The sequence below is a fragment of the Tachypleus tridentatus genome, chromosome 13 (genome assembly GCF_004210375.1).
Source record: "Tachypleus tridentatus isolate NWPU-2018 chromosome 13, ASM421037v1, whole genome shotgun sequence".
NCBI classification, from domain to species: domain Eukaryota; kingdom Metazoa; phylum Arthropoda; class Merostomata; order Xiphosura; family Limulidae; genus Tachypleus; species Tachypleus tridentatus.
The window spans coordinates 15010775-15033948 of record NC_134837.1 but is presented as its reverse complement, the minus strand read 5'-3'; the positions used below and the strand labels follow the sequence as shown (position 1 = coordinate 15033948).

The 23174-nt window shown below is 32.8% G+C and overlaps 1 protein-coding gene across 1 annotated transcript in view; it reads left to right on the top strand.

The window, feature by feature from the left end:
- Positions 1 to 19587, top strand: part of rump (heterogeneous nuclear ribonucleoprotein rumpelstiltskin) — a 38544-nt gene extending 18957 nt beyond the window's left edge. Inside the window, exons 6-14 of the mRNA XM_076480667.1 lie at positions 1936 to 2089; positions 2433 to 2482; positions 2653 to 2701; positions 5002 to 5061; positions 6068 to 6154; positions 13734 to 14155; positions 14814 to 14865; positions 15379 to 15462; positions 18568 to 19587. Of these exons, the coding sequence (XP_076336782.1) occupies positions 1936 to 2089; positions 2433 to 2482; positions 2653 to 2701; positions 5002 to 5061; positions 6068 to 6154; positions 13734 to 14155; positions 14814 to 14865; positions 15379 to 15462; positions 18568 to 18623 (1014 nt within the window). The 3' untranslated portion in view covers positions 18624 to 19587. The remainder of the gene's footprint in view (positions 1 to 1935; positions 2090 to 2432; positions 2483 to 2652; positions 2702 to 5001; positions 5062 to 6067; positions 6155 to 13733; positions 14156 to 14813; positions 14866 to 15378; positions 15463 to 18567) is intronic.
- Positions 19588 to 23174: the final 3587 nt, after the last annotated feature.

The following is a 23174-nucleotide window of genomic DNA, read 5'->3' as shown; positions in this document are numbered from 1 at the left end:
ATGTAGGGGGATTTCAAACGGCAGTTATACTGTAAGTTTTTGAAATTTACACATACCTTATAATTTTGAAGATCGTCAATAAATATTGTGAGGTTTTTGTAGTGTTAGGTTTTTTTAATTGTTCTAAGATTTTTTAAATTAATGATTTGATTTGTGCATTTTTCTTTTTGAAAATTGACTACTCAACATGTAATTCTGATCTTCAGATTAAAAATGTTTCTTCTGAAGAAAATTGTCAAATTTCATTTATGTAATCTCTAAAACCTCTTAGATAAGTATCAATTGTTTCTTCTAGTTCACATGTTTTCTAAACCTTAACTGTGTACCAGGTTGGTTGGTTTGACTGACCTTATACTCACTGTAAACAAATTAGGAAATCTAAATTACTTTTTTCTTTCTGAAATAACTGCAGATCATAACAGGAAACCACAGTTTTTTTATTCTAAATAGTTTAAAGCTTGTAACTATATATATATGTAGTTATTGACTTTTGAACCATATGTAATTAATAACCCTGCCACACAAGCTACTTATGTGGCATTTGTGCATCTCATGTATCCTTATTGATGAACATAAAAACTGGCCTAAAATGTATAAATTTCTTATCTTTATCATTAGTTTACCACTATTTTGTAAAACAGTGACATCTTAGTTACTTTATGTAACGTGTGTGTATCTTGTGACTCTAAAATAAATTTCTTAAATTCCAGTTTTTTTGGTTTTTTTTGTAAAGCATAGAACAATAAATACATGTAGAGAACTAATCCATACTTGTTACAATATTAGTTTTTTGCACTTGTGTCATACGTGTCAAGCTTTGTCATATTTTCAATGTGGAAGTTGTGAAAAAATACTTTGTGGATTTTATTTATATGTGCATTTTTTTCAGTTACAAAAAATAAATTAGTGCACTGATACCACAAAAATCCACTGTAATGTATCAGGCTGTACATAAGCTGTATTTGGGTCTAAATAAATATTTCCAATTAAAATACTGCCTTGTTTGTGACACTTCAAACTCAGCTGTTACAATGGCTTTACTCATGTACATGTTTTGATTGACTAGCTTATATGGCTTGAAATGAGTTCTTTCAATTGGTTTTAAACACACTTAATAGAAGTAGGTATGGGTAAACAAGTATTTTCAAAAGATGAAGTGGTGGGTGGGTTCACCAAATATGGTGATATCTAGCAAAGGTATGCAGTTCTTATTTTATGTTCTAGCTTGTCAATATTGGTAATACGAGTTTCTGATCTGTAAAAAACTACAGACTTGGTATTTTGACATCATAGACATAAAGTTAACTTGTGGTGTTTTCAACATACCATGTGACTCAAAAATGATTTAGGTGTGTTTTTCTAATAATTATTTTTAAATTAGGAAATTAACTATTATAATACACTAAAATTTGAATTATCTACAGTTTATCAAAACTATTGGCATAAATTCATAAAATAATAGTTCAGTAAAACTTGGAAAAGAAATCAACAAATGTGATGACATGGCTTGTGACATGTAACAGTAGGGTTAAAATGTTTATCAAAACTATTGGCATAAATTCATAAAATAATAGTTCAGTAAAACTTGGAAAAGAAATCAACAAATGTGATGACATGGCTTGTGACATGTAACAGTAGGGTTAAAATGTTTATCAAAACTATTGGCATAAATTCATAAAATAATAGTTCAGTAAAACTTGGAAAAGAAATCAACAAATGTGATGACATGGCTTGTGACATGTAACAGTAGGGTTAAAATGATAATATTTTAAGATCATGGTGTCCTTGTAGTGTTTTTAATTGTTTTTCTGATTGATCATTTTGTATAATTGATAAATTGTTTAGTCTTTCAAATCGTCATTAATGAATTTTGATACTGGATGAAAAAAAACAATAGTTTATAAGGTCTTGTACATGTCTTAATGTTTGTTGTAGCTTGACTACAAGGTGGACAGTAAGAAATTAGAAGAAGTGTTTAAGTTATCAGGAAAAGTTGTTAACATAGATTTAAAGACAGATGAAGAAGGCAACAGTAAAGGTCATGGTACTGTAACTTTTGATCACCCAGTGGAAGCTGTCCAAGCTATTTGTATCCTTTGTGTCATTGGTTTGTAGCTGTAGTATCTATGTGAGCTGTCATTGATGATGTAAGGACAAAATGTTAATTTTTTTTTAAATAAATGTAAATGAAAATTGTATTGCAAGAAAGAATCATTTTTTGCCAGAAATATTTTGAGTATAATACTCACTGTTAGAGATATAAATTTAGTTTCACACGATAAACAGTAGTTTTTAACCTTCACTGCCTCTTAATATTGAAACACTGAATTGTATGCAAGTATTTAGATTGAAGATAATTGTGTAATTGTAAAAAAGACTCGAGATTGCATTGTGTAGTGTCTATAAAGTTTGACTCTTGACTTGGTTTACAGCAATGTTTAATGGCCAAAAATTATTTGCTAGAACAATGAGTGTTCGAATGGTAAGTTTGTTTTTATCTTAAGTTTTAAAAGACAAAAGACTTTGACTTATTTTGTATTCTTCTTTTAGTTTACCAAATTTGTTAACTTAATTTTATTTATGAATTTTGTGCCAAGTGCTAGTATTTATATTTAGTTTTATTTCTCTATAAGTAAATTTGATATGTTTCAGGACAAATTTAAAAGTGATGAATCTGATGGACTTCCAGCTAAATTACCAAGTAAGTGTAAGCCTTTTTTATTCTTACCAAATAGTAGAGAGCATATTATTCAGTTTGGACTTTTACCCAGAATATTACATATCTTTGGCAATTTTTTGTGTATATGTTTGTTAATGTTTCTTGCACCTTGAAATTTTAAATTAAATTTTTGTTATATATTAACCCTTTTGGCTACAGGTCATGGATCAAAGGACATCAACATGTTTGTTGACTTGCATTCAAAATATTATTGAACTGATATTTTATGAATTTGTCAAGTTTGGAATCAAATTGTAGATAGTAATTTAAACTTTAACACTATATTTGAGTTAATTTAAAAGTAAATATTAAAAACAAAAAATTCAAATATTTTAGTGAGTCATGGTATATTGAATGCAACAGTGTTTAAATTTAGATGGTTTTGATGCAGAAATACTAAGTCTATAAATTTGTACAAATTAAGAATTCAAATTACTAATATTATCAAGCTGGAATATAAAATAAGAACTTTGTATTTTTTTATTTTGCTAAGATATGGTTTATGTACTGAACCAAACATGGTGGTGTCCCATTCATCTCTTTTCATTTTTGGAAACAGTCCATTATATACATTTACTTCAGTATGACATGTGAGTAACCAATTGACATGTTAGAATGTTCCCAGAGTTGTTTCCTCAGTCATTTTAATCTTTGAAAAGACTACCATGCTCTTTTGATTTAAGATTTTAATGAGGTAGTTTGTCTTTAATATGCTCGAAGTTTCTTATTTTTAAAATCTAAATGCATCTTAGTTACTAAGCTTAATAAATTATAGCGAAATTCCATACCATACACACGTAAAACCTGAAAGTTTTGTTTGCCTCATACAAAATTTTGAAAAGCTTAACAACTAATGTCCAGCTGCAATCAAGTACAAAGGTTGTAGAAAGAAAAGATAATTGTTTGCTTTACTTTTTGGCTTATTGTTCTACATTCTAAGATAAATAATTTTAATAAGTTATTTCTAAATAGTAATAATCTAAATACATATAGGCACATTTCAATTATTATTCATTATATATTATAAAATATTAGTCTACTAAAACAGCCAAGACAGGGAAGACTAAAGGTCAGTTTTATATTACTGGATACATAATATGAGTGTACATGCACCATATCAGTGCAAGCTATGTAATGTTATGTGTGACTGGAAGGTCAATATAATAAAAAATAAATATTTACATAATTATATAGTGCTGTGAAACATGAAGTTACATAGACTAAACTTTTGTATTTTTGTGTGTAATATGTAGTCATTCTAGCATGAAAAAATATATATTTCTTTTTTTAGTTTTTATAAGGTTGGTTAAGTGGTAGACCCCATATAGAGTATAGAAAGTAACGTGAAATATGAAGTCTTACTGAAAACAAACATTTGAAATGTATTTAGGAAAGTTTAGTGATTATGCAAATAATATCTGAGATTATTTGGAAGTTCTTTTGTTAATCATAACACAAAACCACTTTGTACTAAGACTAGTACAAATCTTTAATTGAAAAAATTTGATTTTCTGTATTCAAAAAATCTTGTAATCTTTACTAAAAGTTTACCAAATTTTGTGAAGATGTACATAGTATATCAAAAGTTATAGTGCAAATACTTAATGTGCAAATGTGTAGAGAAACTCGTGTATTATACCAAGCCCATTGTGGAAGGGTTATATGAAACTGAAGTATCAGAAACAAAAGAAAAATTCTATTATATGGCTATTATATGAAAATTTAATGTATGCAGTATAGCAACAACTCAGAAATTTTGTGAGGTACAGTAACTTGTGAAGATAATTGCCTCTTAATACTTGTTTGATGAACCTAAAATTTCAAGCAGCTATTAAATTATATTTACTTTGAAAGCAACTGATAAAAATGGATCACATTTATATAACATAGAAGTATTGGTAGTATGAAGTTCTCCAAATTTTACTTGAATACAAGTCACCTACAATACAGACACACTTGAAAATTTCCTCTAGGAATAATTTTACAAAATATATTATTAGATGACTTGAAATAAGTGCTTTCACATTTGTTACAAAGTAGGAAATTCTGAAAATTTTATTATCAGTGTTAAATTGCAGCAGAAATTTGTTGTCTTTGTGTACAATTTATATGTAGTTGTTTGTGTCATTTTATGAAAAATTATTTTTTAATACTTCCACTGTAACTTCCAGAGATATCCGAGAGTGATTGCTATTCTTGTTTCAAGGACACTTGTGTACTCATATAAAGACCAGTATAAGATTTCAAACACTTCATTGAGTGTTTTATTATTTTTATTTCAGCTGGTCTACAGAGTGTGGGAAAGGGTCTGGGAGCTGGTGGTCAGCCATTGAACTTAAACAGTAAGTATTGTTTTTAGTAAGGGTCCAATATGAGCAGAAAATAGTTATTTTATGTACCTGTATAAATAGAAAATTTCATGCTAGCTAGACCTGTAATAAGATGACAGTTTTGTAAGCTTATTTCTGATTAATTGCACTACCAGTAACTTCAGTTACAAAATTTTTAAAAACGTGGTTAATGTATCTGTAGCACCATTTGACTAGCTTTTTCTGGTGAAATAGGAAGTTAAGAAAGTGTTTTTATTTTAAAATTGTGTGCTTTGTTTTGATGTAAATGTTTTTATATTTTTAAACATACACTGGTGTGAACTTTCCATTCTTAAACTGTAACCACAATCTTCCTGTTTCTTAGTGCAGCCAGAATGTAAAAAATCAAATGAATGTGAAAATACTTTTTTGCTTTGTGTTGCACATGATATTCTGTAAGGCTTTTTAACAGGTCTAATTTGAAGCTATATTAAGATTTTCTTGACAAAATACAATGTAGATTTATCACAGAATTTGCACCACTTAGTTTAGTGTACTGATGAAAGAGATATTGATTAGTAAGGTTAATGTTTTTGGAATGAAACCTGTTAAATGTCATTGTGTTTTATTCATTCAGCTATTTTCATCACATCAGATGTAACAGTTTTTTATGTATATTGATCTAAGGTTACAGTACTAGCTAGCTATCAGTCAGTGAAAATTTAATAACTGTTTTTAATGCAAACTTAATATGTTAAAAGTTTTTATACAGACTATAACACTTTTACTGAAATGTGTGGCAGTGGTCATAAGAAATTAATCTTTCTTTTTTGATTGTCCATAATGTTGGCCATCTAATCTTCAGATGAAATTTCAAACTTTGTTTTTCTCAGAAACTGAAAGTTGTCTTCTAAACATCCATTCTAGTTTTCTACAGATAAAAATTAAAGTTAGGGTTAATTTAATCAAAGCTTGATAACAGTACTTCCTCATAAAATTCACATTCATAGATTGTCATTAAATTATGGATTTTTTGCAGAATCTTTTAATGTAGCAAATTTAGGAGCCACATCTGCTGCTGTGTCTGGTGGATCTTCAGCTATAGGAATGGGTGGAGCATCATCCGGTAAGTTAACAGTTATTGGATGGATTCAGTTACGTCAGTGAGATGTCTGAATTAGTGATTCTTACCTATTGACAGTTCTTGAAATATAATCTGTAAAACATTTGTGTTCACCAATTTTAATATTAAAAGAAAGTGAAATAAAATGCAAGAAAAGTATTGTGTGTGTTGTTGTTGCTCAGTATGTCTTACAGAAAACAAACATTACATGTTGTGGAAAGTCTAACACTAAAACATCTACCTCAGGTTCTAGAGACATAATACTTATCTGGCAAAAGCATCTGAGTAAGACATTTGTCATTAGTAGCAGTTGAACTTACCACAGTAGCTGGTGGCTGTCAAGAGACGGTTGAATAGCTTTGTGAAATGCAATAAACATACAGTTGCATCCAAGTTAGCCAAATTCGTTGCAGTGTTGGTGAAAATTGCTCTGTCACAACTATATGGCAGGTTTCGAGATTATAATGTAGATGCAAGCAGAAAAAGATATCCAGATGTGTACTTAAAATCAAACTTTGGATATGGTTTGGTTGGAGGAGTGACACTGCCCTTTTGTACATAAGTGGTGGAAAAATGGGGTTAATTTACTTCAAGAATCCTCTCCTTTTAAAGGGTTTTTGGTCCTGTGAGGGCTTGTTCTAATTAAATGTAGTACAAAAACATTAACATGTCCTTTAAACTTATTAAAGTCAAGTGAGCATAGTCTGTGTTGAAGTAATAAATTGATACACAATGAATAATTGTGAAGTAATCTGTTAATTGATTTAATGCTTATTATTTGAATGAAGTTAAGTTTATGGATAGCTAATTGCCTTTAAAAAGTTCATTATAACCTCACCTTTAAAATATACTACAGTAATACTCTCAGCTTTATTGTCTTTTTATAAGCTTCCCATAATAAATGTTGGTGGTAGTTTAAAACTCCCTTCAAGGAATGTATGATATCACCATGTTTTGTATTTTAGTTTTTTTTGTGGGTGAATGAAACTTGATAACCACAAAAAGTTGTTAATTTTACACAATGACTGAGTTGTAACGTGAGAAAAGAGACTGCATGGTAATTACTTGGACATATAGCTTCATTAGACACCAACTCTCATTGTACACAGAGAAGTATTCTTTGTTGACCATTGGATTACATATCAAGATGTATGTTTCCATGTAATAATCATAGATATCCATCATCCCAGCCAGTGAGTGAAACTAGCACTGTACAACTGAAATTATATATATAGAGAGAATTAGGTGCTGTAATTTTTGTTTTTAACCAAAGTGTTTGTGGCACCTTTGTAGACAAAACCTCCTTTATTGTTGGTTCTAGGGTGTTCTGATTGATAAAATCTTAATATTTTGCTCCAAGAACTAGATTCCAGTCTATTTCCAACTCTTTTATGCTAACTGGAGAGTAAAGTTAAAGATCATAGTAGGCAAGTGACCAAATGTGCTGTTCTGACAGTTGGGTCTTAAATTGTTTCAGGAGTGTAATTAAAATTTAGAATGTTGTCAGCTTGTAATGCTTTGTTTCACTGTGATAGGAAATAATGCAGTATTTCATTGGGCTTTTCTGAAATTGATTTAAAGACAATAGCTTCAGTAATTTTGCTTTGCCAGCAGAATCACTGATTAACAGTCTAATTTAATGTCTCTAGTATAAATTTTAATGTTAAAAACCATAAACCTTTTGACATCTAATAGAGGCTAAATTATTTTTTAGTTCAGCAGTTAATGGGGGGTTTAAAACAATACTAGTTGGTTTTTGATGACAAGGAACCCACTTGAAATAAAAAAAATCTTAGAATGGCTGGTGTGGGTGTTAACACTTTTATTGATGAGCAGAGAACATTTCAACCTTCCTAGGTACTCTTCAGGTTAATAAAGAAAGTTTGCAACTATCGTTGCTTGGCAAATCTTAGGGATGGGAATATAAACAGATATGGGATTGTAGGGGATGTTGGAGTTGGATGTTAGGTTATTAATTAGTATAGGTATAAAGGAACACCTTTATACCTACTCTTTTACAACAACTAAAACCAAAATTAAACCAACATTAAGGAACACTTAAATGTATTCCTAAAATCTCAACAAGTTTTCCACAATATCCTTGTCCATGGTTGAACCCTGCCTGCCACATAGCATGGAATGCTCAAAAATGGACCTGGGATACTTTTTGTAGATATTCCACACTCTCAAACTGCATTGCTTTGCAGCAGGCCTGTGCATGTGTTTGGCAGGTAAGATGTCAAAGTCAGAAGGAATCTTGGATTAAGTTCACAACCAGCATATCTTCTACCACTAGTTCCAAAGTGGTATAGTATAAGATTTGAAAGGTCAATGGGCAGTATAACTACCATCCAGTTGCTTTGACAAGGTGTGTGTGTAAGACCATAGAGAGAATGGTTAATGCTTGTCTTGCTTTGTTGGTTCCTCAAATCAAACAATCGCCTCTTGCCCACCTAGTGTGGATTCCGATGACAGTGTTCCACCATGCACCACCTGATTCAGCTTGAAGCGTCAATCAGAGAAGCCTTTCTTCAACAACATCTTGTATCAATATTCTTTGACCTTGAGAAGGCTTGTGATACGACATGGAGGTATGGCATTTTGTGAGACCTCCATTTATGTGGGTTACATGGTCATTTGCCCATTTTTATTAATTTTTTAATGGACAGGTGATTCCAAGTGTGTGTGGGTTCGACAATTTTCTGTTGTTTTTTTTATGGGAACTTGGAGTCCCTCAGGGCTGTGTTTTGAGTGTCACACTTTTTAGTACAAAGATTAATGCCATCACTGAACAACTCCCTCTTACTTTTGTAAGAAGGAAGTTCTATGTTGACGACTTTCACATCTCATGTCAATCGTTGACCATGAGGTATATTGAGCTGCAGCTACAGACTGCCCTCAGTCATTTACTGAAGTGGACCACAACAAATGGTTTTAACTTCTCTCTCTTTCTCAAACCATTTGCATGAACTTTTGCCACTAATGGGGCATTCACTCTGATCCTGAACTCTGTATTGGTGAAGTTGTGGTACCTGTGTTCCCTGAGACAAAGTTCTTGGGGCTTATCTTTGACTGTAAGGTGACCATTATACCACACATCAAGCAGCTACAAGTCAAATGTACAAGAGCACTGAGCATCTTCTGTGTTCTCTCTTCCACCAGTTGGGAAACAGCTTGATTTGTTTGCTCAAAATACATCGTGCTCTTATTTGATCAAATTAGACCCTGGGCCACTGATCTGTGCCTCTGCCAGGACCTCGGCCTTGAAGATGCTGGACCTCAATCATCATTAGGAACTTTGGCTTTGTGCCGGGGCTTTCTGCACTTCTCCAGTCCATAAAACATTTATTTTTGAAGGTAATGTCTGGTGTGTAGAGCTGTTTATCAAACAACCACCATCATAAACTGATCAGTGATGCAGTAAATAAGGTGTTGGATGTTACTTTCACAATGTAATTATACCTCCTTTGTCAGTTTCCTCCTGGCTTATATGAGTTTCCACCCAGTGTGTAAATTAATGCTAACAAACAATCTGCCATGGTTCCCTGTGCCCCAGTACAGAGCTTATACATCGTCTCATGAACCTTGAGATTCTGTCGTTTGGAACTGTCTCAACTGTATGCTTCTAAACTTTGATCCTTATAACATCACATCTGGGGTTGTGTTTTCCTTCCTCAGTGGGCCATGCTTTTTCAGAACAGATGTTCTGCCATTGTTCCTTTTGGCCTTTGTATCCAGCTGCAGTTGGGTGACTTGGGTCTATACTTGGATAACATTGCTGTATTCTCTGGTCAGCCCATCCCACCATGGCTTATTACAGTCTCCAAATGTGACCTTTGTTTAAGTTATCTGAGAAAAGCAGATACTCCCAGTTGGAAGTAGGGTCTTTTATTTGTTGAACATCTTTCAAACCATCCTTCTATTCCTATTTATACAGATGGTTTTAAATCTGGTGGCTGTGGGCTCTCCAATGATTTATTGTAGTTTGGTGGTTGTGCAGAGAATCCCCTCTACAGTTTGTGCATTCACTGCTGAACTGGATCACATAGAAGTGAAGCAGTGCTCAAACTGCACTATTTATGCTGACTCGCTTTGTTCTCTACTGGCCCTGGAATCACTTCATGTTAGTTCTCATCCTGTTCTTAACGATACTCAAAACTGACTGGCCCATTTTTTTTTTATTATCTACTTCTATGCAGTTTTTCTGGATGCCAGGCCATGTTGGTATTATTGGGAACAGGCTCACAGACACAGCAACTAAAGCAGTCTGCTCTGGTACTATCACTGCTGTACTTGTTTTATACATGGACTATGGTCCTGTATTCAAGGCTTGGCTCAATACCAGTTTGCAGTTGACTTGGAGTGAGCAATGTCAAAACAAGCTTTTCCAAACAAAACCATTTATTAGACTTTGGCTGACTTGCTTACGTAAGAATGGGAAAGAGGAAGTTGTCATAACTATACTACGCATTGGTCACAGTTTTCAACTTTTTTTTTTTAAACCTGGACTGATGCATCAATAATATGTTGTCTGTGTGACACGCAGGTTACAATAAGTCGCATTTTACTATCTTGCCATAGTTACTTCTCTCAACGATGACACCTTTTTAAACATGTTTTGTCCCAAGGTTTATCCATGACATTAGACTGTCATTTGTGATGGTGACACTGTCCACTTTACAAATGTTTTTTAGTTTTTTAAAGACTGTTCATCTTTTTAATACTATTTAAGATTTTGATTTATAAATTAGACCTTTTTTAACAATTAAAAGTACAATTAGTTCGATTTGAAGTTACAAAATGGCCGTAACATCAAATAACTGAAAACCAGGACTAGAAAGGTTAAGTTTGGGTATCTAATGCTGGTGTTTGAACTGACCTGTTAGTCATGCTAGTGAGTTATGATAATTAAAATTATGCTATAGAAAGTCTTTTAAAACTTTCATTCTTGTAGTTTCTCTCTTACTGTTCTAAACTAGATATTAGAATTGGATTTAATGCTATTTATATTTTTAATTCAAAAATTAAGCTTTTTGTTTTACTGTGATTTCTTTTTACAAATTTTAATAATTTTATTTTTAACTTTTTGCTGGATGTTTGGTGCAGGTAGCCTAGCTGCTTTGCACCATCAAACCAACCAACTTACCTCTGTATTTAGCAGCATCCAGAGGTTGTAGCTGGAAGAGATGATTGTTTTATTCCATTATTTATTGTTATATATTTAAGAAAAGTTTGATTTGTTTCTACTCTATGTACATATATGTAATAATTTAAATGTTACTGTAAAATACAAAATACTGGTCCACTAAAAGAACAAAGACAGGCAAGACCAGTAGTCATTATATTGTTGAATACAGTAACATCAGTGAATGTGCACCACATCAATGCAAGTAATGTTAGCTAGGGTTTACTGAAAGGTTAGTATATTAAAAAAATAAGAAATGTATATAAATATATAGTGTTATGAGACTTAGTGTACTTAGACTAAACAATTCTGTTATAATAACTAGTCGTTCTAGAACAAAAAATAATTTAAATTTCATGATGATGAGAAACTTGCTTGAAATAAAGATGTACATCAAGGTGCCTGGTTAGGGTATTAAAACTTTTATTAAAGTAAAGTATTTCTACCTTAGGTCATCTTCAGGTTAACCTATGTTATATTTCTAGTTTTTTATGGTGGTTATGAGGTTGATTAGTTGACAGACTCCACATGGTTGAGTATGTAAAATACAGTATAAAGTCTTGTTGAAAACAATTATTTGAGATGTACTGAGGAGGTTTTAGAGATTACAGAAATAATAATTGAGATTCTGGTGACAAATGATAGATTTTAATTATAACATGAAATTATTTTGCACTTGGACTGGTAATAAAACTATTTTTACAAACAAATCTAAGAAAAAAATACGATCTTTTGAGGACATAAAAATGTGTAATCTTTACTAAAAGTCTACCAAATGTTGTGAAGATACACATGCTGTATCAAAAGTTATAGTGCAAATACATAATATGCATATGTGTAGATGAACTCGTGTATCATACCGAACCTGTTGTGAAAGGGTGAAATAATGATTTACTCACGTATTTATTTCTTTTGAAATGTTGATTGTCCAACATGTGTAGTAATTTTGCTTTTAAGATTAAAAATACTTTTAGAAAAGTGTCAAATTTTACGTGCAAAATGTTTATAATTTGTGGATAATTATTGAACACATTTATTTAGAAAAAACTATATTTTGTTATTTTCAATATTATATTTCTGTATGGGTTTGGTTGATATTACCTGTAACCACCATAAAGAAAGAGACAAGTTATTACAACTAATATTTGGTCTAAATAGCTTAAATTTTTTAACATTATACATCACACACACGTATACATGTAATTTTTATTTGTTGACCTTTCAGCTGTATGTCAGCAACATTATAGTATTTACAATGGTGCAATGCTTTTGCACATGTATACAGTGGTATAAAACTAGCACTTACAAGGAGACCTGTCTTGGCTTCATGTTCCAGTGTAACATGAAAGTTACAGTGTAACATAAATTCTAGTATAGAGAACAGTTGTCTCTTCTAGTTACAAACTTTATAATAATTTGCTGCTCACAATTATGTGCACAGTCTTGTCATGTTTTGCATGTAGTGGATGTGAAACAAAGTAATTTGTTTCGGTTTTTTTTATATATCAATTTTAAAGTAACAAAAAATCAATTAATATATGAATGACAGATATCTACTGTAATTTTTAGGTCTAGAAATTAAGTTGTATTTGATTCTAAATGTTATGAGATTTCAGACATTTTCATTTACCATTTCTTTGTTAAAACAAGACAAAAAGAACAAATCTTAGGAACCTTCAACAAGGTAAAAAAAAAAAAAAATTAATGAGAGGAGTTTTGAGCTTTTCATTGTTTATACACAAGGCCATAAAGTAGCAAAGCAGTGTATGAAAGGAATTATTTCCAAAGAAGTGGAAGAAGTGGGTAGGGCTGCTTTGATTTGCTAAATATAGTAGTATTTTGGCAAATAGAAAAGGTGGTAGGTTCTTATTCTATGTCAAACTTATCGCTGTTGGTAATTTGTCTTGAATTCATGAGAAATTATACATTGTACGTGAACATTAATTCAAACCAATGTTACATTGGACATACCCAATGACCCACACACATTGATACTTAATATTTACTTTGAAATTAAGAAAGTAACTTGTGTATAATACTAAAATTTGAATTATTATTTGATATCAAACTTACTGACATACATTTATAAGACAGTGGTTGGGTAAAATTTTGAGTGTGAGTCCATAAATGTGGTGCCTTAACTTTTGACCCCTGACCCCTGTAAAATTGTTCTATCAGTAACCATTTATTGTATTAGTTCATTTCTTCTCAGGTACTAACTAATACTTCTTTGAGTTTTTATTTGTCCAAAGTTCTTGATCCAGTAAATGTTAATTTAAAAGTGTTGTTTTGTTATTGGGCATAAACTTTCCTTTATTTGTTTAGTGTACAATTTTTTTTCCTTTCCATAAACCATTTTTTATATTTATGTATGTATAATTTTTTATCTCATTGCAGGTGGTTTAGGAGCAATGGCAGGAGGTGCAACTAATTTGGGAATGGGAATGGGGGCTGGTAACATGGGTAATATGGGTAACATGATGGCAAATAATATGAATGCCATGGCATCTGTAAGTGGAATGGGATTAAATACAGCTATGGGGAGTAATATGGGTATGAATGCAGCCATGGGTACTGGTTTTACTGGGAACATGGGTGCTGCTGCAGGACTTGGAATTGGAGCAACTGGAGCTAACATGGGTTTAGCTACCAACACTAACATGATGGCAGCTATGGGAGGTGGAGCAACAGGTATGGGGGCAGGTACAGCTCTAGGACTTGGGGCTGGAATCCCCAACACTGGAGGGTCTTTTGGAGACATGAACAGATTAAGTTTTAACCAGTCCACACAGAGTTCAGACACAGTTATGGTTGAAAATGTGAGTTACCTTTCTCAAACAGTATTTTGTTTTCCTCCTGTACAAGTGGTGTATTGTTTATAGAAGTGCTGTTGAAGCATAATATGTTGTTTTTTATCTAAACTTTGTTCTTGCTTGTGAACCTGGTCCATAATCGTGGCAAATCTCAAATACTTAACAATTTGGAAATAATTTTTAACAGCCACAGAAACAATATTTATCCTAATATGTTGATTCAATTGTATAGTTTTTTAAAACATTCAGTGGTAAAAATGAATTTCAAGAGTATAAAACCAAAAATCACATATTAATTGAAACTTTATGTGGAAGTAGTTTTTTTTCTCTGATGTTGCAAAAACATTATATGCAAACTGTTTGAGTATACAGACCTGTATGGCTGAAGTTCCATTTCATAAGCTATTTTAAATGTTTAAGATAGATTTGGATAGTGCTTAGAAATATGTTCAGTTATTTTAAAAGAACATGCTCCCCATTTTGTATTTTTTGTATCAAATTTTGAATGATTTTAATGGGTTTTTTTGTGCTAAATGGTTAATGAATTAAAAACTTGTTGATGTAAATCTACTATATATTGTTTGATTTAACTGAGGGTTAAAGCACATTCAAGAAAACATGATGCACTTTATTCTCCAACTAATACAGTATTGTTTAATGATAGCTCCCTGCATCATACACATGGCAAGCATTGAGGGATCGTTTCAGGGATGTGGGTGAGTAATTCAGTTAGTTTGAAATGTGGTTGTGTAGTTATCTATATATTATGCTTTCAAATTACTTTTGCAACAAGAACACTGAATTTTTACATTTTAGTTATGAAAAAAATATATTTACTAAGGAGGTTTTAGGGATTGCACAAGTGAAATATGAAAATGTTCAGAGGAAGAAAAGTTGTTTAATCTTAAGATGAAAACTACTTTGCACTCAATAGTGAAAATTCTGGTAACATATAATTATGGACAATGGTAGAGATATTTAATTAAACCTTATTTCTTTTAAATAAAAGACAATGTTTAGTGAAACTTACCCAATTTTGTAAAGACACCTGAAGCTCTGCAGAATGTATACTATGTTTTACTATGATTACGTGATTGTGTGATTCTGTAAATAATTTGGTTATGTCATGTACATTTTTTATACTTAGAGAGAGAATTGTTTTATTGATGTCTCTAGTAATTGATATTAATGTTAGGTTCCATTGTAATTGTTGACATGTGTCTGCCTAGGTGATGTAAGGTTTGCCGAGATGAAGGGACGTGGCTCTGGTCTTATTAGATTTAAAGCTGAACGAGTTGCTCAGAGGGCTGTTGGTATCCTTTTAGTGTTTGATGGATTTGGTTCTGGTTTTATAATTAAATGTTTGTAGTTGCGTTCATATTGAGTAGAAATACATATTGTAGAACTGTAGTGTGTGAGTTTTAAATTAGGGTTGTGTACATTTCATAATTAAAAGTTTATAGTTATGTGCATATTGCCTCTTGGTGTGGATTCCTGTACGTGGTGAGGGGATCTCCCAGGGAAGGTTCTGTTCTTTCTGGTTACCTCCTCTGGGATCTAAACATCCACCCACATGTTTGCTGTGCATGGCAACCCATGAAGAGAAGGAGAGGATCCTGGTGGTTGAGGGATCCAACTCTAACACACCACTTTGGCCTTGAATTCCTGTAGACGGGCAGCCTTTGGGTTGGCCTCCCTTGGGTCAATCGGCTGGTCCACTTGGACTAGTCAACTAAGTACCACTGTTGGAAGTTCTAAATGGGTGTTGTGGACATTGTGTCTGATGCTGGTGTTTGGGTATAGTGCTCACAAAACCCTGGCATTGCTGCAATGTCCTTGCATGACATTGTAGTGCATCCCCTTCTAGGGCTCCATGGTGGGTGGGGTCAGTGTGTACCGAAATTTTCCTTTTTTCCTATGGATCCTCCTACGAAAAATTTAAATAAAATAGTGAAAAAGCAGTCAATAGGTAAATAACCCACGTCTTGAAGACTCTGAGCAGCAATCTTCAACATCTGTAACACACGTACCCCATTTTCTTATATTACATTCTCTTTCAGATAAACCTTTAGGGCAAATGTCCCCCTTTTTTATTCAGAAGAGACCAGAGGGACTTGCTGGCTTTCCAAAGTCAGTAAAGAAGCTTCGATCTGGAGACATATTGGTTGAAACATCCACATCCCAACACAGTGAACTCCTCTTGAATTCAAAGACATTTGGGGATGTACCTATTGAGGTTACCCCTCATGCTACCTTGAATTCATCACGAGGAGTTATTGTTGAGAGGAATTTGAAGAACGTCCCCAAGACAGAGATTTTCTCTGGTTTCTCCACTCAAGTTTCTGCAGTGAGGCGCATCACCACCCACAAAGATGGAGTTACACTGCCGACAAATATCCTTGTTTTGACATTTACATCACTATCAAGGCAGGTTATCTAAATTGCAGGGTACGGCTGTACATTCCAAACCTTCCGATGTTTCCAATGTCAGAGGTTCGGTCACTCAAAGACGTCATGTCTTGGTTCCCTGATATATGTTCGTTGTGCGTTGTGATGGCAAGGACCACGATGCCTATGAGTGTGAAACAGACCCACATTGTGTCAACTGCAATGGTTCTCACCCTTCCTACTTTTGTTCTTGCCTGAAATGGTTGGAGGAAAAAGAGGTGCAGCATTTGAAAACGACTCATAACATTAGTTATCCTGAGGCTTGAAAATTGCTGTCTGCCACTTCATCTCAGACATATGCTGCTGCACTTTGTTCCACAACTACAGTGGGAGTGCAGACATATCTATCTGTGTCTTCAAAAGAATCGTTTTCAAAACAAATGAAAAGCCTTTTGACCTCCATGGTTAAAAAGGTTGATGAATCAACTTCTACACCCATCTCTGTTCCTCCCATACATTCCACCGAACCCCAAGATCCACATCCTTTGGTTTCAGATACAGGCATTTCTTAAGATACATCTTTTCTCCCACCCCAAGATGCAAAACAATCATTCGTTCATGTCCTCAGTCACTGGAATCCCCTTCCAACAACAAAGACCTGCCCAATCGATTCAGGGCAGGATCCATGAAGGTCGATAGACGTCCTCCGAATAAGGACAGTAAGGAAAAAAGACGTGATAGTAAACAGAAGGGTTCTCCAGCCACTTTGCCTACCCATCATTAAAAATGCCCACCTTGATACAATGGAACTGTTGAGGTTTACGTTCTAATCTGGATGACATCAAAACACTGATTGCTTCCTACCATCCTGTATGTCTTTCCTTACAAGAAACATTTCTGAAACCTGCCAATACAGTCACCTTTTGGCAGTTTTCTCTGTACAAAAATCACAGGCTGTGTGATGCACGAGTACATAGAGGGGTGGCTCTGTTGGTTGATCAGCATGTGCCCACCCTGTCTTTGTCACTCAACACACCCTTGGAGGCCATAGCCATCCGTGTTTCCTTGGGTCATAAACTCATTGTTTGTTCTCTCTACCTGTCACCTGGAGAGACATATGATCAATCAAACCTTGATGTTCTCATTGAACAGTTGCCGTCTCCCTTTCTAATCCTGGAGGACTTAAATGGACGTCATCCCTTCTGGGGAAGTGCTGTTATTGACTATCATACAAGTAGCTGCTCAGTGTATTCCTAAACCCTCAACACGTTTTCCATGATATCCTCATCCGTGGTGGAATCCTGCCTGCCACATGGCATAGAAGGCTCAAAAATGGGCCTGGGATAATTTCTGTAAATATCCCACACTTTCAAACCGTATCTCTTTCCAACAGGCTCATGCACATGCTAAGTGGGTAAGACGTCAAAGCCAGAAGGAATCTTGGATAAAAGTTCACAACTAGTATATCTTTTACCAAAATCATTTCGCAAATGATTATTACAATTTTGCTACATGTCTTTTAAATATTTTATTACTTTACCTTTTGATAATGGCTGTAATGACACATAATCCAAAACCAGGACTGGAAAGGCCAAAGCTAGGGATGACTATTTGAAATAGCCCTACTTATGAATGTAGAAAAACAGGAGTGGATAATATATTATACCTATCTAAAGTCTTTGGTGCATACATGGATTGTAGTACTTTTTTTTTTTTTTTACTAGATAGGTTCTAAAAATAAAATATATCAAAACTTCATATTGTAATAAATATTTATATTACATTTAATAAAATTGTATAAGATGTCAGTTTTAGTATTTGAGTTAGATTTTGCTGATACCTTGTGTCTGAAGTCAAATGTCATTGCATAAGATGAGCATTCTTGTTATTTTTTGTTAAAACATTAAGGTTCAGTTGAAAATATTGTTATTTGTGAAATTATATCACATCATCTGTATTAAACTGTAATATATTATATTAAGATTAATATATCTAATGTAAAATGTGAAAATTTCTTGACATAAATTCAGATTTAATGAATGGAATTCGCATCGACGGTCGCCCAATTCAGGTTCGCTTGTACTGAACTTCTTATTGCATATTTCAGTGGTTTGAAACTGCCAGGGTTTTAACACCTGTTGCATTTTTCTTATTCGTGGAATCATCTTTGTTTACTTTTTGTTTGTGGAACTTCTTTCATTTGAACACCAGTAAAGGGATCCTTTTTTTAAAATGTATTTTATTGTTGAAAAGAATGGCTGTTTTCATATTGGAGCTGTTTGAAAATTAGCTGTGGTCTTTTAATTATTTTTGTTGTTGTCATAGACTGTTCAATAACATCCTGTGGAAGATTAGAAGACCTGATGTCAGTGGATTTTATTGAAGCAAGGTTGCAATTTGGTTAAAAAGTAGTGGGCGTGTACAAGTTTTGTAGTTGTTAGTAGTGTATAATCCTAATTTTTGTGACTGAGTTAATATAGCTTGTAATCTAAACTTTTCACTGGTAGTTGTTATTGTAGATGGTGTTTTTAGTTGCCTTTCTGTAAAAACAAAATTCATTATAGTAAATGTTTTGTGAATGCTGGATTATAGTAGTTGTAATGAAAACATGTTGGGACAATTCACATATCAGTTTTGTCTTGACACCTAGAGTATGATTGCTTTGTATCACTTTAAAGTAAATGTAACTGTATAGTCTTTATTTAAGGTGTCTTGTGTTAGTAGGTGTTTAACTATCTGCTGTTATTGTTAAACTTGAAAATTATGTATCTATAAAAGAAACAATTCACTTACAAGGTGAACATTTTTGTTTGTGTCAGTGCTTGATCTTGGTGTATTAAAACGTTAATACTATAATCTTTCTGTTGTCTTGATTTTTGTGGATTTGGTTTTTGGAAATGCTTTTCTTGTTAGAATATCTTTTTTTTTTCCTTGCGTCATTTCATATCAGTTGTACTTTGTAGATGTGTCAACATTTTAGTGTTGCCTTCAATTATTAAGTCGTAGTTTTTTTTTTAAATAAAGATTACTGTCTTCGTAAACAAAACAAACTTCTTGTCTGTTGTGTACTTGATTAAGGTTATTTGTATCACTAATAAATAATCCTTCATTCATCACTGAGAAAGTTTGTTAATACTTGGTGTATCTGCTATGGCAAACTTTTTCAAATATTGTTTCACTTGATAGTTAGTATTGTTATGTCTGTTTAATTTATTCATGGTTGGGGCTTTTATTTTCATTCTTTTATCATTCAGTATTTTTAGTAGTTAATCTAATGTTCAGCAATATAAATTACCAAGTTATTTCAAAACTAGCTTTCCTTTTCTTCCCCCCTGTTTGTGTGTAGGCCATAATTATGTAGTTTTATGACTTTTGTTATAGCTACATCCATCAAAAACTGCTACCAGAAAGAAAAATGAAGTACTTCGAGAAATTGCACGTTTGTTTTAGTTTTTCATATTAGATAACATGACCTACAGAATGTTAAAAACTGGTTATGTATATCACACCATGATTTTTGTAGCCTTTTGTGCTATAAAATAATTGAATGTTAAAATCTGTGTATATGTGCATCCTTCTTCACCATGTCGCTTGTAGTTTTCTGCATGGTACAAGATAAATCTTTATTTAGTAGGAACAACATTATAATCAGCTAACTTGTTGGCTTTTATTTTCATATTTGGTCTCACTGAAGAACAGTCTTCTTTCTAGAGTCTCTGAAATATATATCTAATAATCTCAGTTATGCATAGTTATTGGTCTTAGTGTTGGGTGTTATTGTTCTAACCAAAAAAAAATTGAGATTGGGGAAACAATGGAAACTTAACAGAAATAGTCTAGGAGCCTGCTTCGAAAAAATATCCACTACTTTGTTACCAAAATGTAATTTTTTTTAATATGCTATGAATCTGAATAGTGGCAAAATATTTGTCCTTTTGAAAGTGGTTAAAAATCCAAAATGGCCATCAAATTTAGTCAGATTTCATAATTTTAAAGTTTTGTTCATCCTAGTAGGTATGAATTTAATATAGAATCATTTTTTGAATTCTAAACACTTGAGTTTGTCATCAATTGCTGAAAAGACTTAAGACACCTTGTGACACTAGGACAATAATGGTGGTCTTCACTTACGGGCTCGTGGACCATATGTTATCTACATTGTAAGGCTTTCATTGCCTGTTGTCCTTGAATTTATGACATTTTTTGATATCTTTAAATCATTATGTCCTTCCTTGTATACAAGTTTTTCTCATATTTCACCAAATCAGTTTCTTTGTTTCCATAGTTTTACATTTTGCTCATCAATATGAACACAAGATTGTCTTAAAATTGTTCTTTATCTGTTTCTGTCCTGGTTTACCAACCATTTCTACATTTTCCTACACTTACATGAACCATTGTAAAATAGTAATTTTTCAGATTTATACCACCATTTTCTACAGTTACCAGATAAGGTATTTTCAACAATAGCTACATACAGTTTGTGTTCATTCAGTCAATCAGAAAAAGATCTGGCATTGTCACATCATTTCTAACCCACATTGTAGCCTGAAAGATAGCTGTAAGCATGTTGTACAGTACTGCATCTTTTGTAGGAGGCAGCATTTTAAGGTCCAGTTACGAACACAAATGCGAGTTCATAAAGGGTTTAACCAGAGTTAAGAGTTCGTGTGAATGTATAATCAAATTTGTTCTCTGATAAGATTCGTCAGTTTCAAAGTGTCATACACGGAAAGTAATTTATTATTGATGATTACCTGCAACGATTTAACTATTTCCACAAAACAAAATTGTATCACGTCTGCTGACTGCACACAGGAATGATAGCTTCTTTTGTTCGTCTGTTTTCAAACTTTCATGATCATGTGTTGTTATGAAATAGTCCTAAACAGCTTAGTAGTTCATTTACATACCTTTAATTCACGTGTATTTAAGTGATGCTGTTGTTTGTGTATGTATAACCTAACTACTCATGCATGCGCGACTATGATACAACTTCATCCAAATTATTAACATTTACAGTGATACCAAAGACCAAAAGTGTACTCTTTACACTGTGACATGTATTATTATTTAAAGAAAGTTTACTATTCATTTCTGACCAGTTTTCAAACAAAAACAACATTGAAATCAAGTTACTGTTGTGGTGAAGCAGTTGTCCAGCTAACACTTGATACAGTTTTGCCTTCTTTTGTAGTGGCCACTTGTTTCCTTAAAAGTCTGTTGTACTCTCTCTCTTTTTTTTTTTTTTGCAACCTTCTTTTCTTTGTTATTCATGGTGAGCTCAGGCAGTTGTAATTTTGCAAACTTTCTGAAGACTTTCTGTCTGCATCAACTTTCTAATGGCATGCCTTATGTAATTTTTTTCAGGTGGTGTTTCTGGTAATCTTCTAAGCAAACAAGTGTTATTCATGTGCTTAAAATCACAAGATTCTGCAGTCAGTTCAACCATCTTTCATGTAGCTGGCATATTTATGGGTGTCACGCTGCTTCTGGAACTTTCAAACTTTTTATTATTGTATTTTCTTGATTAAACTGTACAGTTTTGATATCATACAAGTTTGTACGTCATTGTGTTTGGTTGCCTTTTGTATTCATAGTGGCCTTTCTTGATATATTTTAATTGTTTCAATATCTGTGTTAGTGCGCATTCTATTCTTGGTAATGATTTTTGTCATAATGTTATTACCATCAGCCATCATGGTATCATTAACTAGGATGTCTCAGTATTTTTTCTTCAGTCACCTTTCCAACAGACCACAAGAAATTTTAAATAAAGGAATCCTGTAAGACGTGGAATATCTGAAAGGATGTGTAGATTTTCTGCCTTTAGCTAAAATGTTTGGTCACAATCTATAGTAGTGTTTCCAAGGTAACCACATCAGTTGAAATGTTTTTGTTCATATACTCTCGCATCAGATCATTTTGAAAGGTTTTTGCATCCTTGTTTCTTGTGTTTTAAACTTCACATGTTTGAACTGTAAAGTTTCATTCCTGTTGTTGTGTAACATCTTTCCTTTCCATAAATTACAAGCTGTTTAGAAACTAAGCAGTTTTCTTGTTTGAATTCATCTAAATCTTCTCTCCCTTATGAACTGTGCAGGATGGATTTTGTAACACTGGTTTGTCAGAAATATTGAGAGGTATATCTCAGGCTTCTACCTTTAACTCTTAGCAACTAAATGAGTTTGCATCGTATTACATTGGCTAATTGTTTCAAAACGTTTTTAATGTTTGTAGATTGATTCTGGTAAATTGTATGTTATGTAAAATATGACATCTCTATTCTTCCTGAAGGAACCTAAGGATGCCTTTCAGTTATGATTGAAGTTATGTTGCTCAGAAGGAGAAAGCGAACAGTTTCAATTTCAAAGATAATATGCTCATAACTTAGAATTTTGAAAGTCCTTAGGTCCTTTGTATTGCTAAGATGTATAGACTATTTAAAATACAATATTCAACGAAAAAATGTCTATAATATTCTAAAATAAATTAAGAGTTTAGGACTGGCATATCAATGTATTGTGATCAATGATTTTTAATTTGTTTTACGCAAATATTGCCCTACAATCACAATTTCAACATGCAGCTTGTTTGTAAAGTGCAAAAGTAAAATGATTAAAATATATATGTAATA